This window comes from Aphanomyces invadans, assembly GCF_000520115.1.
Source record: "Aphanomyces invadans strain NJM9701 unplaced genomic scaffold supercont1.35, whole genome shotgun sequence".
NCBI classification, from domain to species: Eukaryota; Oomycota; class Saprolegniomycetes; order Saprolegniales; family Verrucalvaceae; genus Aphanomyces; species Aphanomyces invadans.
Genome location: NW_008580180.1, coordinates 528,366 through 540,688, shown reverse-complemented (window position 1 = coordinate 540,688; position 12,323 = coordinate 528,366). Strand labels below are relative to the sequence as shown.

The window sequence follows — 12,323 nt, the reverse complement described above, 5'->3', positions numbered from 1 at the left end:
AACACCAAAAGTACCGTCAAAACCCGATAAATATCATGTTTCAGGGGTTGCGCAAATACTTGCGCAAAGGGCCGAATATCCATAAATATTCGCTATCGCGACGTGCATAAAAAAGAGATCAGTGGCTCAGTACTCGCCGGCTTTCGCCGCGTGTCATGAAGTTGTACAAACACTCCAACTGCGAAAAATGGTCGGTCGATGCGTTCAACCTCTGCAAATACCTTAAAATTTTCCGGTAAATTCGATAAAGTGATCATCCGCCGCGTGTCCATGGTGGTCCTGTGCCGCGAGTTGAGCCGCGAGTGGTCGCTGCCGAGCCTGGAAGCTTGTGTGCTGGACATCTTCCGAGTCGTTCACACCAGCGACTCGTACAGCGCCGTCCCGCCAATAGTGTCCAACTTGGTGTTGTGTTTCGTGATTGCCACGGGGTGCTTTCTCCTGCAAGTATCGACGGGGAACTACTCGCACGTGGACCGGCTGTGGTCCATAACTCCAGTGCTATACGCTTGGAACTACTTGATTGTGGCGTGGAACCGTGGACTCGCCGCGGACTTGCGCCTGGTGGTTGTAGTGCTGCTGATTACGCACTGGGGCGGCAGGCTGACGTTCAACTTCTATCGCCGCGGCGGGTACAAGTGGACTGCTGAGGTGCGTGCGCATCCGTCAAGACGATGCTTACGCGCATGTAGGACTATCGATGGGAGCACGTTCGGACGGGGTTTACGAACCCCATCCTGTGGCACGTGTTTTCGTTGGTGTTCATCGCGTTCTACCAACACATTTTGCTCTTCCTCATCACGTGTCCCCTCCAAGTGATGTTCAACGTGTGGGAGAACAAGTACAAAAGCGACATCCTGGACAACTGGTACCATCCTGCGTCATGCGCATCGTCAGGACTGTCGTTGTGGCTGTTTACAGGACGCTCTGGGACTTGGGCCTCACCCTGTTGTTTGCCGGTCTCCTCATCTTGGAAACCATCGCCGACCAGCAGCAATATAACTACCAAGAAGCCAAGTACGTTCTCGATCATCCAGGCACGCGGTCGTGCTGCCGTTCGTCGTCCAGGAAGACTGCAAGCACACTCATCGAGGTTGTTGTAGATGGGGCATGATCAAGCGAACGAAGAAGAAGGTGCACGAGCTACCCAACCCGTACAACGTTGGTTTTTGCACGACCGGGCTATTTGCTTATAGCCGCCACCCCAACTACTTTGCAGAGCAGTCGTACGGCCGATTTCTGCGATGAATTCTGTCTGACTGTAGATGGTAGGATGTGGTGGACGGTGTATTTGTTTTCAGTGTCTGCGAGCGGGTCCCTGAACTGGACGGCCGTCGGTGCCATCCTGCTCTCACTGCTCTTCCAAAGCAGCACTCGTCTCACGGAGGACATTACGCTCAAAAAGTACCCCAACTATGCCATCTACCAGCAGCACGTATCCAAGCTGGTCCCAATGTGGCCGTCGACGCCCGTGGCCAAGCATGACTAGTAGCACAGTTAGGTGGTGAATGAGACTAGTTTATGCTCTACATGCACTACGGCGTCGCGAATTTGGTTCGCTTCGATGCTTTCATGCTTTGTAGAACAAGCGCGCGCAACTCGGCCTCCCTCGCAACCTGAGCTGCTGCCTCCGCCTCCTTCCGTCGCTGGCTCTCCACAACTTGGATGCGTAACGCCTCCATGTCTTCCAACTGCCGCTCCTCTTCTGTCTTGGGTGCCCTGATCGCTCCCGTCTCGGGGTCCTTGAGCCAAACTGTGCTTGCCAAACGGCCTCGAGACGCGACCACGTACTTGACCAGCCGCGGACGTTTGGAGGATTCACTGGCGTGGCGATCCGGGTGCTGGGTTACTCGCTGCACGGCATATTCTTTTGTTGTCACCTTCTGGTCCTCGCGCCATGCTGCAAGCCTAGCCAATGCCCCCTCGGTTAGTCACGACAGTCTGGTGTACAGGGGAGCTGCAGACAAGTCGTACCGCATTCGAGCCGCCCGAATTCGATGCATCTGGGCCGGCAGCGACGCTGCATCCTTCAAGCGCTGGGCTTTCTCTACGTGCGCGCATGTCAGTTCCAGCCACGCATCACCGTCGGTTAGCGTTCCGATTGGTTCCCACTACCTTGTCGAAATTCTTCAACGTCTGCGTCGAGTTGGTGGATCTGTGCTTCGATCTCGGGCAACTCGTCGGGACTTGCAACGCTGTGCAACGCGTCCCGCAGGGTGTCGTGGAGCAGATGCAGGGCACGTGTTCTAGAGTCGTCGTCGTCGTCTTCGTCGCGTGGATTGGCAGAGGTAGAAGGAAGTCTCGCGGCAATCTCGCCGACACGGCGTTCCAGGTTATGCAGCGTTTCCGTCGCCTGCATCATTTTGTCCAAGTGGTCTAGACGTTGCGTCAAGTCTTCAGTGCTCTCTCCCCACGCCTCGTCTTCAACTGCTTGCAGCAGGCTTTGCACGTCAAGGGCGCACTTCGACGGGGTCGGCCACTTGGCAATGGCAGCAGATTGAGCGTAGAACCGACCAACTGCTTCCAACCGTCTGACGACAGCCTCCACGGAATGCACGGCTTCGTCGACATCTTCGTCCAGTTTTTTCAAGTACGCTTGGACGTCTTCGGCTTTGTTCAGGGTTGACGTGCCTCCATCTTTTGTCTAGTGCAACCATGGGAATCAACCACGTCATGCGATGCGACTAAAATATCTGATTGAAGTCGTGTGAGTACCGAAGGAGTTTTGGTAGCACTTGCCATGGCCACGGCGAGTGCTTCGTCGGCCGCTGCCACATCTGCGACGACCGCTACGTGGCTGATGTAATCGGAAAACGAGTCTTTCGCCTGGGTCAATTGCTTGTGCAGTCTCGCGAGCTTCAACTCGCGCGCGACCGTCGCTGCCTTGTCCACTTGTTTGGCCCAGGTGGCTCGTTGGGCCGCAGCGTCCTTCTCAGCCTTGTCTTGTACCGCCTTTTCCACTTGCTTGCGCACAGTGTCCAGCGCCAGTCGCACAGTCGCCACTTGTTCCATTGACGGCGCCGCCTTTAACGCGGCGTAGGCGGCTGCAGCCGCCTTGACTTCGGTCAGCCCCACAGACAACTTGATGGCGTCGTCTGCAACTTCGTCGAGATCGTCACCCAACAGCCCAAGCAATGCCGTTGCCTGTTCTACCGACACCTGCCTCGCTTTTTCGGCAGCGCTTGCCGCCGCAGCTTTCGCTTGATGTTCATGTATACGCTGGTCCCTTGCAAATCTGCACCAAACACGGCCGTGAGCCACCAAGTGCAGTGAACTTGGATCATTCTGCATGCGGGTCCAACGAAGGATGCGCAGTACCTGCGCTGACGAATTTTAGCATCGCTGAGGTACTCAGTCGTGTCAACTTGAGCTACAAGGGGTACGAACAGCTTGACATGCGACGTCTAGATCGTTCCACAAGAGTGCCGTCAGCCTCGATTCATAATGCAGGCACGGACGTACATGGCACAGGACGCGGCTTCCGCCGTCAGTGAGCGCCGACAACACCTTCCGCACTCCTTCGTATGTCTTAAACTGGACATACAAGTCAAACAGGGACGTGGATTTTGCCGACGCAGCATCGGTATCGTCCGACGACGTGGTACTTGGAACGACCTCGATCGCCCTACGAGAGTTGAGTGAAAACTCGTGACAATTCGATAATGTATACACACGATATGGTGCCAAACGTGCTAAAGAGTTGATGCAGAGCATGCTCTTCTTTCATGTAGGTGCTTGTGGCAGCCACAGGGTCGTCGTCGAGGAACCGGCTCGTGTTCACGTCAAACCATTTTGCCGGGAGCCCCTTGATGTGGACCGTGTCAGCGCGACAGCCTCTCAAGTGTTGGTCAAAATCTGCAGGCGCGGTCACAGCAAGTGGACAAGAGGGTGACACCGTGTCGACTTCCGAGATGTGGATCTCGACGGCATTGCCCTGGGCGAACACGGTGCTGTTTGGTTGCCCAGACACAGTGGAGAATGCACCGTTGAACGCCTCTGCTTTGAAGAAGTACAAGCGGACAACAAGCATCGTGTCTTGATTGGACTTCGTCACCGTTCGTGCGTGATCGAATTGAACACGAAGTGTCTCCAACATCTTCTTGGCATCCCAGAACGATATCTTTGACTTGGACGATCCTTTGCCGGGACGCATTGTCACCTCTGCCACAAAAGCATGACGTATGACGAGTCCAGACGATCCCCACTGGACTTGCAGCTCCGACGACGCTGTTGCGTGCGGCATCCTCAACAAGCGCTGGTTTCGAACGGTGGGATTGCAGGGCCTATCGTCCGGATAAATGAATATTATCCGCACCCGACCCAAGGGGGGCACCGGTCAGGGGCAATGGAGCGAATCATGTCGAGGTGGCCTTTGAGACCGCGTACGTCTGTCGAGCTCATGTCAAGCATACGAGTGCATTCTGCGCCCATGTGGGCCTTGAGCCAGGTTGAAGATGTCCACGCACTTTTTCACACGGTAAGTTTAATAGAGTGAACTGTGTATCGCTACAAAAGAAATTCCACCACCTCGAACGACGGCTGGTGGATTATGTGCATAGAATCTGCAACTTCGTGAGCTGGAAGGCCTCGTTCATGGCCACACCTCGATCGAGGAACGTCAACGCGCGCATCCATCCACCTCCGCAGCGCCAATAATTTTCACGTGGCAAGTCGCAAAAATCCGGATAAACTTGGACGTTTGGCCAATCACGACCAAGGTGTATCCGGAAGGAGTATGACGAGGAAGATCCCTCGACGCACAACATCTTTAGGCAATCATGAGCACGTTTGGCCGCTTCTTCCGCGTCACGACGTAGGCCGCCGCCGGTGCCCGCTTCGCGTCCTCATGCACGCTATGTCTAGGTTTGGCGAGTCGCACTGCAAGGGTGTCGGTGCTATCATCGATGGCGTTCCACCTGGCCTTGAGCTGACGGAACAGGACATCCAACCGCAGCTCACGCGGCGCCGACCAGGACAAAGTTCCCTCACAACCCCGCGCGACGAAAAGGACCTTGTCACCATTCAAAGCGGAACCGAACATGGCATCACGTTGGGTACACCTGTCTCAGTTTTCGTCCCGAACGAGAACGTGCGGCCTCAGGACTACAAAGAAATGAGCAACGTGCCGCGACCTGGCCACGCGGATTACACGTACCAAGTCAAGTATGGCGTGCGTGCGTCAAGTGGTGGCGGTCGCGCGAGCGCCAGAGAGACTATTGGTCGTGTGGCCGCTGGTGCGATCGCAGACAAGTGGCTGCGACTCAAGTATAACACCCAGATCGTGTCATGGGTCAGCTCCATTGGCCACGTATGTTGATTGACATCCATCTCCTATGCTAACCAGTCTTGAACTAGGTGGACATGCCTCTGCATGATCTAAACAACCCAAACGCTGCGTTGTACTCCCGAGAAGAAGTGGATTCAATCGGCAGCCTGCGGGTGCTGCTGCGACCCGGCACGACCGAAGCCGACTTCATCGCATCGTCCGCGGATCTCTCGTCCCCAGCTTACGCCGACTTGAATGGCGAGTTATACAACCGAGTGGGCGACAAAGTGCCGACCCCGGACGGATTTGACCTGTCGCAGTGGGGTGCTGCCGGCGACCTCGTGCCGGTTCGCTGTCCTCACATTCCGTCTGCATGCGGGATGGCAACAACGATTCGCGAGTGCAAGGCATCGCATGACTCCATTGGCGGCGTCGTGACTTGTGTGATCCGCAACGCTCCTGTCGGTCTGGGCGAGCCCTGCTTTGACAAGATGCAAGCGATGCTGGCCCACGCTATGCTGTCTCTGCCGGCCGTCAAGGGGTTTGAATACGGCTCTGGATTTGCCGGGACTCGTATGCGTGGGTCGCAGCACAACGACCCGTTCTGTGCTGGCTCGTCGGGATCCCTCGGCGTGTCCAAGAACGATGCAGGCGGCGTCCTCGGCGGGATCTCGTCTGGCGCGGACATCTACTTTCGCATTGCAGTCAAACCCGTCTCGACCATCGGACAAGCTCAATCGACCGTCGACTACGATGGCCAAGACACAGTGTTGGAAGCCAAAGGGCGCCACGACCCGTGCGTGTTGCCTCGGGTACCGCCTCTCGCGGAAGCCATGTCGGCGCTCGTGCTGGCGGATCTCGCAATGGCCCAGTTGGCACGACAGGGCAGCTCGACCGTCGCCTAGGCAACGCACGCTTGGATATATATTTCGCCCACCAGCCAGGTCAACCATGTCGGTCATGCATCAACTAGTAGGACGCCTCTGTAAACGCGGAACCCGACCCAGCCTTTCAAAGCGTTCACGTTGTGTGTTTTGAGCCGGAGGTATTCTTTGGGCTATCGGATGAGAACACTCGTGTTTGTTCAATCGTTTTTGAATGCAATAAATAGGCGTGCAACACGTGTGGTCATTGTGAGCCGGCGCATGTCTCCTGGGATCCTCACGCCGCATCCACGGGCTTGAGCAACATCGCCATGAATTCCACTTTGAACGCTTCCATGTCATCGCGCATGGACTTGTTCCAGGCGGCACTCGACTCGCGCAACGCGTCCATCGCTTCGTGTGCGTCGTGGCGCTGGGCAGCCATCGACGACGTCAACTCGGCCATCGCAGACTCCAGCGCGACTTCCTTGGTCTGGAGGTCGTGGAACGTACGGGCTATGGACATGTCCAACTGCTCGAGCTCGACAAGGAGTCCACCACGTTGCTGCAGCGCCAGCGCACTCAGCACTGCTCCTGTCACTGTGTATAATGCAAACAGGACACTCGCAAATGTCAACCATGTCACCAGCGTACCAACCACCGACTTGACGATTGAAGGCTGGTTCGGCGCACTTCGAGTTGAGGCAGCTTTGGCAGAGATGCTCCGCAACGGGTGCTGCAACGAGTCGTCCAATTGGGCATGAGGGGTCAGTTTAGCGCTCGAATCCAAACGCGCGAGAGCAACCTCACGTTGTTCTCGATCGAATTCCTTTGTTGCACGTTGTATGGTCTCCGCAGCTGCCATTTGCTGCGTCGGAAAGTCGACAGTGTTTTCTTCTGAAGAAGTCTTGGACGAACACGACAAGACCGACTCTGTCGGGTCAAATGCTGCGCATATACTATCCTTGTTCAGGCGGCGGCGCGGCAATTGCTTTCCCGCAGCACTTGGTGTGCCGTGGCCCAGATTGATCGAAGGCGAAAACGCCAAAGGATTCGTTGGTCGCAATGGCGTGCGGACTGGAGGAGTTAGGGAGGCGTATTTAGCCACGAGTTGCATCGTGAAATTAGCAGACGGGTGCTCTTGGGCGAAACAAGATCGGTGGCGCGGTGATGGCATGTCCACGAGGTCATTTACGTGCTCAGCCCTATAGAGCAACATTAGATGGTACTGTGGGTTAGACAATGTTTGAGATCGCACCACGTATCGGCAAGCACACAAAACGCTCCCCGCGCTGCAATGCGAACCAGGTCGTTTTTGTCGCGCAATGCACGGTGCAATAACCCCTTCAGCTGATCAAAATGTGGGTCCAGTTCGGATCTGGGCCACGCCTTAAGGTAAATTGGGATTTGCTTGACGAGGAGACAACGGGATTCATCTGCACGAGGAGGGAATGGTCAGTATCCACTACAAGTGTGCTGCATGGACAATATTCAGACTCGATACCAGTACGGGCCGTGTTGAAGTGGTTGCAAAACGCGTCGAGATTGTAGCGTGAACACGACGACAACTCCGCAAAGCAGTCCTCCACGGCGCGACGTACGACTTGAACCTTCGAGCATGCCATTTGAATCAATGAGGGAAGGACTTGGTTCGCGAATGGATCGAACATAGGGCCGCATACGGACGCAAACCGGGCCACAGAGCAACAAGCTTTCTTTACCACCTCAGATCGGACGGAGGTGACCAAAGCATGCATGAGTGGCTACAAAGGATGTGAGTTGAGGAGTATACAGAAAAACACATGCAGCGCTAGAGTCGTCTTACAGCAAGCGGCAAAAGGGACTCCATGATGAGATCGATGTTCATTTGTCCACTACGGTGGAGGTCGTCCAACATTTCTTGAAGGTCCGACAGCTCCTGGACCTGCAACTTCCAGTCTCCTGTCGATTGAAGTGCATGATAGCAGCTACGAGCCTGTAGAGTAGTGAGACGTCGCGCAGGGGAGTTAGACCGTCGCACCTGGTCCTGGAAAGCATCCATCGTTGTCGTCATGCTCATCATGATGGGACGGACACTCGATTTCAAAGTGATGGGCTGTGTTCCAAGATTATAGTGAGGCATACAAAGATCAATATATATGCGGTGATTCAGGTGATATTTTTTGGAAGATTTTTGACATGTGATAAAGAAAAAAAAATTCTATTAGTTTCCTAACAATATTTGGAGTTGGTGGAGAAACACACCCCCGCCTCAAACGAGATGCGACGAACTAGAACGCCCAGGAAAACGTGGAGCACACCTTGCGCATCGTCTACGAACAGTTTGTGCGCTGCATTCTCAATTGCTCGTAGTTTCATGGCATCGTTTGACAACCGGGACCAGTGAGTGACAGCTGCGTACACCATGTCTTCACTCGAAATGCCACGGTCACTAGAGCGCTTTGATCTGTTCTTGCCACTCGCGCTGCCATAGAAGGTTGCGAAAGGGCTATGCGGTGTAAACTCGATGGAATGATCTCATCATGCCACACCAAACCAAAGCGACTGCAGCGTTGCCGTGGCTATGTGACCTCCGAGACTTGACATTTTCAAGTTGGACATTGTACCTTGGAGCCACCAATTGTTCATACTCAAACTAAGCGTGTGAGGGCTGGCTAGTCGGTCGCCGCCACACATACTTCATTCATCGTCCTGTCACTCTTACCCTTGGGTGAGTCGGTCCCGGCCTGGGATGACGTGCGGCGCGCACTACCACTGGATATCGAAGAGTCGGGCAGACGCTGCACTCCATGGACATTGGGTGTGTGGGCACGCAATCTCTCCCAAAACGTTCTCTTTCTGTTGAAATGCACCACATACATACTCGTGTCGATGAGATTCACCCTCATGGTTCAGGCTCCCGTGATGCCAAGAAGCCCTCTTGCCTGCGCTTGATTTGCCAAGATGGAGGCGCACGTGTGAGTACGCTTAATATTTTCAAAATCGCTGAATTGTGAAAAACGCGAAATATTGATTTAGGTTTGACGCTCTCGATGATGGGCATACAGAATTCCCCTACATTGAGATCGAATGTGCCATAATAATTTCATGACTAACGGCAAATTCTCTTGATCTTTGTATTGAAATAATAAAATATCATTTCCATCCCACTGTAGCTGTCGTCGGGATTTTACAGTCGTCCAACGCACTAATCCATCATCACACGGCCGCCGAGGAAGCACGTGAGTGTAAACGGCGTCGAGGAAGTGATGGATTGGTACAAATCGTCGGGTGCCCAAGTGCTTGCAGCGCGCAGCACCGTCATGTATCACGACCTGTGCACGCGAGCAGAATCCCCCGGCGCGGTATTAGACGTCGACATTCGCCAGATCGACCTCGACGTCCCTCGGACCGGCGTGTCCCTTTACCGGTTTGTTATGCACCAAGACGTGAATGAAGACGTAGACTTGGACTTGAATCCACTCGCGCCTCACTTCAACGCTCTCAAGCGGATCCTGCTTGCGTATTCTCTTCGAAACGTTCGTGTGGGGTATGTTCAAGGTCACGCCGACGTCGTGAGTTTCCTCATGGGTCTCGTCTCAACCGATGGCAAGACTGGGGACTACGACGAAGAGCATGTATTTTGGATCTACGCTGTCTTGATGGAGCGCATCTTCCCGTCAGACTTTTTCGCACGCATGCCGAAACTGCAAGGGTTTCATGTTGACATGGACGTATTTGCCAAGTTGATTCAGTCCAAGGTTCCCGCGCTCGCGTCTGTTCTCGAACCTGTAAGGTCTTCCTCGTCGTCTGCAACAGTTCACGTACGTCGTTCTAGGAGGACCTGCATGTCCTGTCTTCGCTCCTTGCGTCCAAGTGGTTCATGACGGTGTGGGTTGGCGAGATCCCTCTTCCTGCATTGACCGCGTATTGGCGGTTCATGCTTGCGGGCAGCATGGACTCCTCCTCCGTCGCGCATTTTATCATGGCGCTAAGTCTCTTGGAGCTCGCCACCGAGTCGATCGTGGCATCAGTGGTAAACTATCCCAACGACCGCCCATGGTGATTGACCGCGTGTGGACAGCGTGAAAATGACGGCGACGCGAGCTTTGGCTACAAGGTCGCCCTCGAACATGCCTCCCACGTGGACGCAGACACAATCACGTCGCTGCTTCGATACAACAAGTACAACTTGAACGACACCATCATCGAAGGCATGCGAGCAGATGTACGGGCTAACCCACACTTCATCGAGCAAGAAGTGTGTGCGCTGCACGGCATTACGCATTTTGATCGGTCGCAACTGGAACACCTCCAAGTTGAGTTTCAGTTTCTCATCGCGACGTCGCAGCAGCAACAGAATAACGAGCCCATGCGGCGGCAGACACTGGCAGCCGACGGTATCAACAAGGACGTGCTGCGTCAGATCCTCTTTCGTGTCATTCCCGAGGTTTGTGCCGAGCCATCAACCGTTCATCTTCATTCAAACATGGCGTTCTCACCCACACCGGTGTTTGTAGTGGTCCCATGCAAGTGCCGATCAACTCTTCCACGTGCTGCAGCCCGATGCCCGTGGCAACATTGACTTTCAGCGGCTCATGCTGGTACGTCCATTGGAGTTTGATTTCTTTTTGGCCTGTATTCGTGTTCAGACTTGTCGACTTGATGAATCTCGATGGAACAGGCGCTGTCGGTGTTGTGTCGGGGGAGCACGGAGGAAAAGATGCGGCTGTGCTTTGATCTGTACGACGTGGACAAGAGTGGATTCCTCGGCGTTGAAAAAATGATCAACATGGCCGCATCCTTGTGCGAAATCTACCAAAACAAAGTTGCGCCGCCTCCGCCACCACCTCGACAACGTTCAGGGTCATCGTCGCAAGGCCCGTCGGTACAAACTACCCGCCGCGCGTCGGCATCCCACGACGCACGCGATGATGTCGATCAAGTTGGGACCTCGCCTGCCTTGATGACATCTTCAAGGCGAAAATTTCGCTCGTGCAGCTCCGACGCGACGCATCACTGGAACACTCCCACCTTTGGATCTCTCGACGATGACCGCCATGACGACGACGAGGATGATTACGAGACCGCTCTACTCAATCGGTTCGGCTGATGGGGCGTGTCGGCGATGCTCATTGTGCTTGTAGATACGATCGCGTGCTCCCAGTGGCATTTCTACACAAATTGCTGCGCATGGACGTCGACCGAGACCACAAACTGTCGTTCAAGGAGTGGTCGCAGGGCGCAAGAACGGAGCCACTCATTCTTCGCTGCTTTGAAGACGACACGAGTGCCATCCACGATTCGCGGTTGCAGTCGGCCTATCGCCATCGGCGCTCGTCGCGCGGCAGTGACTTCCATCACAGACGACTACGTCGCCGCAGCAACAGCTCGGACTGCCATTCTAGGTCCAGCCCTCCGTCGCCATCCGATAAGCCCATGGGCGGTCTCCTCAGCGATATGGCACTGTCTGGGACAAACAAACGCAAGGACGGCGGCCGCATCTCCCTCCTGTCCCCTACATCTGAATTCCACCAGTTTTCCAGCGCCATTCAACGCGCGACCCAACAGCATGTCGACAAAGCACCACTACAGCCACTCCCTCCCGCGCCACTTCCGCCGAGCCGCACATTGAGCTGGCACAAGCGGTCCATGTGCGAAGGATGCGTGATCCTGTAATGAATGCGACAGTGACAGGCATCAAAGACCGTTCAAGTCGGTCGTCCTATTTAATCGAACGAGTCTTTCCGCTTACGCTTCTTCGCTGCTGTGTTTGTGGTCATTCCATGTTGCCGCTGAAACACTTGCAACTTTTGAACGAGCCCTGCTTGGCGCCTTGCCACGAGCATGACATCTTCCGGAGAAATCGTGCGGCGACCGGCGTGGCGTGCAAAGTGCTGCAGGTCATGTGCCACAAGCTCAAGCTGCTTCATCGCGACCTCTGTCAGAACTTGCAGTGCATCAGGCGACAACGTTGGCCGCACCGATCGACTACTACTCGATAACGAAAACTCAGCATTGACGCTGTCTCGCGTCGCTTCTTCCTCGCAGATCGAGCTCACAGCGAACAGCATCGCCCGCCGCTCTTCCATGCTTGATAGCTTCTCAGTATTTTGAATTCTCCTGTATCCATACTTGGAAGCAAAATTTTCTTTTCTTCCAACGATATTTTGTATGCTTTGGTACCCAGAATATTTGCAATAGTTTGTGTGAATTTT

The 12,323-nt window shown here is 54.6% G+C and overlaps 6 protein-coding genes across 7 annotated transcripts; 3 read left to right on the top strand and 3 right to left on the bottom strand.

The window, feature by feature from the left end:
- Positions 1–193: 193 nt before the first annotated feature.
- On the top strand, positions 194–1,570 carry H310_12046 (hypothetical protein). The gene is made up of 5 exons (XM_008878958.1): positions 194–648; positions 690–865; positions 919–1,014; positions 1,101–1,223; positions 1,270–1,570. Exons 1-5 carry the CDS (start codon positions 199–201, stop codon positions 1,484–1,486), a joined length of 1,062 nt encoding a protein of 353 aa, XP_008877180.1. The 5' UTR covers positions 194–198; the 3' UTR covers positions 1,487–1,570.
- On the bottom strand, positions 1,467–4,302 carry H310_12045 (hypothetical protein). The gene is made up of 7 exons (XM_008878957.1): positions 3,672–4,302; positions 3,460–3,622; positions 3,316–3,401; positions 2,713–3,232; positions 2,113–2,641; positions 1,972–2,044; positions 1,467–1,905 (listed from the first exon to the last, which is right to left on the bottom strand). Exons 1-7 carry the CDS (start codon positions 4,238–4,240, stop codon positions 1,533–1,535), a joined length of 2,313 nt encoding a protein of 770 aa, XP_008877179.1. The 5' UTR covers positions 4,241–4,302; the 3' UTR covers positions 1,467–1,532.
- A 466-nt stretch (positions 4,303–4,768) lies between these two features.
- Positions 4,769–6,948, top strand: H310_12044. 2 transcript variants are annotated; one of them, XM_008878956.1, is made up of 4 exons: positions 4,769–4,810; positions 4,861–5,305; positions 5,353–6,308; positions 6,375–6,948. In XM_008878956.1, exons 1-3 carry the CDS (start codon positions 4,776–4,778, stop codon positions 6,166–6,168), a joined length of 1,296 nt encoding a protein of 431 aa, XP_008877178.1. In that variant the 5' UTR covers positions 4,769–4,775; the 3' UTR covers positions 6,169–6,308; positions 6,375–6,948. The 2 variants fall into 2 exon arrangements, with proteins under 2 accessions (XP_008877178.1, XP_008877177.1); XM_008878955.1 differs by having other exon boundaries at positions 5,353–6,821.
- H310_12043 (hypothetical protein) lies at positions 6,239–8,224 on the bottom strand. The gene is made up of 5 exons (XM_008878954.1): positions 8,147–8,224; positions 7,952–8,101; positions 7,631–7,889; positions 7,385–7,562; positions 6,239–7,331 (listed from the first exon to the last, which is right to left on the bottom strand). Exons 1-5 carry the CDS (start codon positions 8,186–8,188, stop codon positions 6,425–6,427), a joined length of 1,536 nt encoding a protein of 511 aa, XP_008877176.1. The 5' UTR covers positions 8,189–8,224; the 3' UTR covers positions 6,239–6,424.
- A 1,064-nt stretch (positions 8,225–9,288) lies between these two features.
- Positions 9,289–12,212, top strand: H310_12042 (hypothetical protein). The gene is made up of 6 exons (XM_008878953.1): positions 9,289–9,896; positions 9,944–10,141; positions 10,190–10,555; positions 10,626–10,709; positions 10,790–11,208; positions 11,253–12,212. The coding sequence occupies exons 1-6, from the start codon at positions 9,375–9,377 to the stop codon at positions 11,782–11,784; spliced, it is 2,121 nt and encodes a 706-aa protein (XP_008877175.1). The 5' UTR covers positions 9,289–9,374; the 3' UTR covers positions 11,785–12,212.
- Positions 11,195–12,213, bottom strand: H310_12041 (hypothetical protein). Its single transcript, XM_008878952.1, has one exon. It carries the CDS (start codon positions 12,195–12,197, stop codon positions 11,835–11,837), a length of 363 nt encoding a protein of 120 aa, XP_008877174.1. The 5' UTR covers positions 12,198–12,213; the 3' UTR covers positions 11,195–11,834.
- Positions 12,214–12,323: the final 110 nt, after the last annotated feature.

Excerpts from the sequence above, each read along its gene's own strand:
- H310_12045 (XM_008878957.1), bottom strand. The coding sequence starts at position 4,240 with ATGCCGCACGCAACAGCGTCGTCGGAGCTGCAAGTCCAGTGGGGATCG. Across the intron at positions 3,402-3,459 it reads GAAGCCGCGTCCTGTGCCAT|ACGTCGCATGTCAAGCTGTT; the intron begins GTACGTCCGTGC and ends GGAACGATCTAG. Across the intron at positions 2,045-2,112 it reads CGTTGAAGAATTTCGACAAG|AGAAAGCCCAGCGCTTGAAG; the intron begins GTAGTGGGAACC and ends GCGCGCACGTAG.
- H310_12041 (XM_008878952.1), bottom strand. The coding sequence starts at position 12,197 with ATGGAAGAGCGGCGGGCGATGCTGTTCGCTGTGAGCTCGATCTGCGAG.
- H310_12044 (XM_008878956.1), top strand. The coding sequence starts at position 4,776 with ATGAGCACGTTTGGCCGCTTCTTCCGCGTCACGAC. Across the intron at positions 4,811-4,860 it reads CGCTTCTTCCGCGTCACGAC|GTTTGGCGAGTCGCACTGCA; the intron begins GTAGGCCGCCGC and ends CGCTATGTCTAG. Across the intron at positions 5,306-5,352 it reads GGGTCAGCTCCATTGGCCAC|GTGGACATGCCTCTGCATGA; the intron begins GTATGTTGATTG and ends GTCTTGAACTAG.
- H310_12042 (XM_008878953.1), top strand. The coding sequence starts at position 9,375 with ATGGATTGGTACAAATCGTCGGGTGCCCAAGTGCTTGCAGCGCGCAGC. Across the intron at positions 10,142-10,189 it reads AGTCGATCGTGGCATCAGTG|CGTGAAAATGACGGCGACGC; the intron begins GTAAACTATCCC and ends GCGTGTGGACAG. Across the intron at positions 10,556-10,625 it reads TCTTTCGTGTCATTCCCGAG|TGGTCCCATGCAAGTGCCGA; the intron begins GTTTGTGCCGAG and ends CGGTGTTTGTAG.
- H310_12046 (XM_008878958.1), top strand. The coding sequence starts at position 199 with ATGCGTTCAACCTCTGCAAATACCTTAAAATTTTCCGGTAAATTCGAT. Across the intron at positions 866-918 it reads AGCGACATCCTGGACAACTG|GACGCTCTGGGACTTGGGCC; the intron begins GTACCATCCTGC and ends GGCTGTTTACAG. Across the intron at positions 1,015-1,100 it reads TATAACTACCAAGAAGCCAA|ATGGGGCATGATCAAGCGAA; the intron begins GTACGTTCTCGA and ends AGGTTGTTGTAG.
- H310_12043 (XM_008878954.1), bottom strand. The coding sequence starts at position 8,188 with ATGATGAGCATGACGACAACGATGGATGCTTTCCAGGACCAG. Across the intron at positions 7,890-7,951 it reads AGTCCCTTTTGCCGCTTGCT|CCACTCATGCATGCTTTGGT; the intron begins GTAAGACGACTC and ends CATCCTTTGTAG. Across the intron at positions 7,563-7,630 it reads CTTCAACACGGCCCGTACTG|ATGAATCCCGTTGTCTCCTC; the intron begins GTATCGAGTCTG and ends CTCCTCGTGCAG.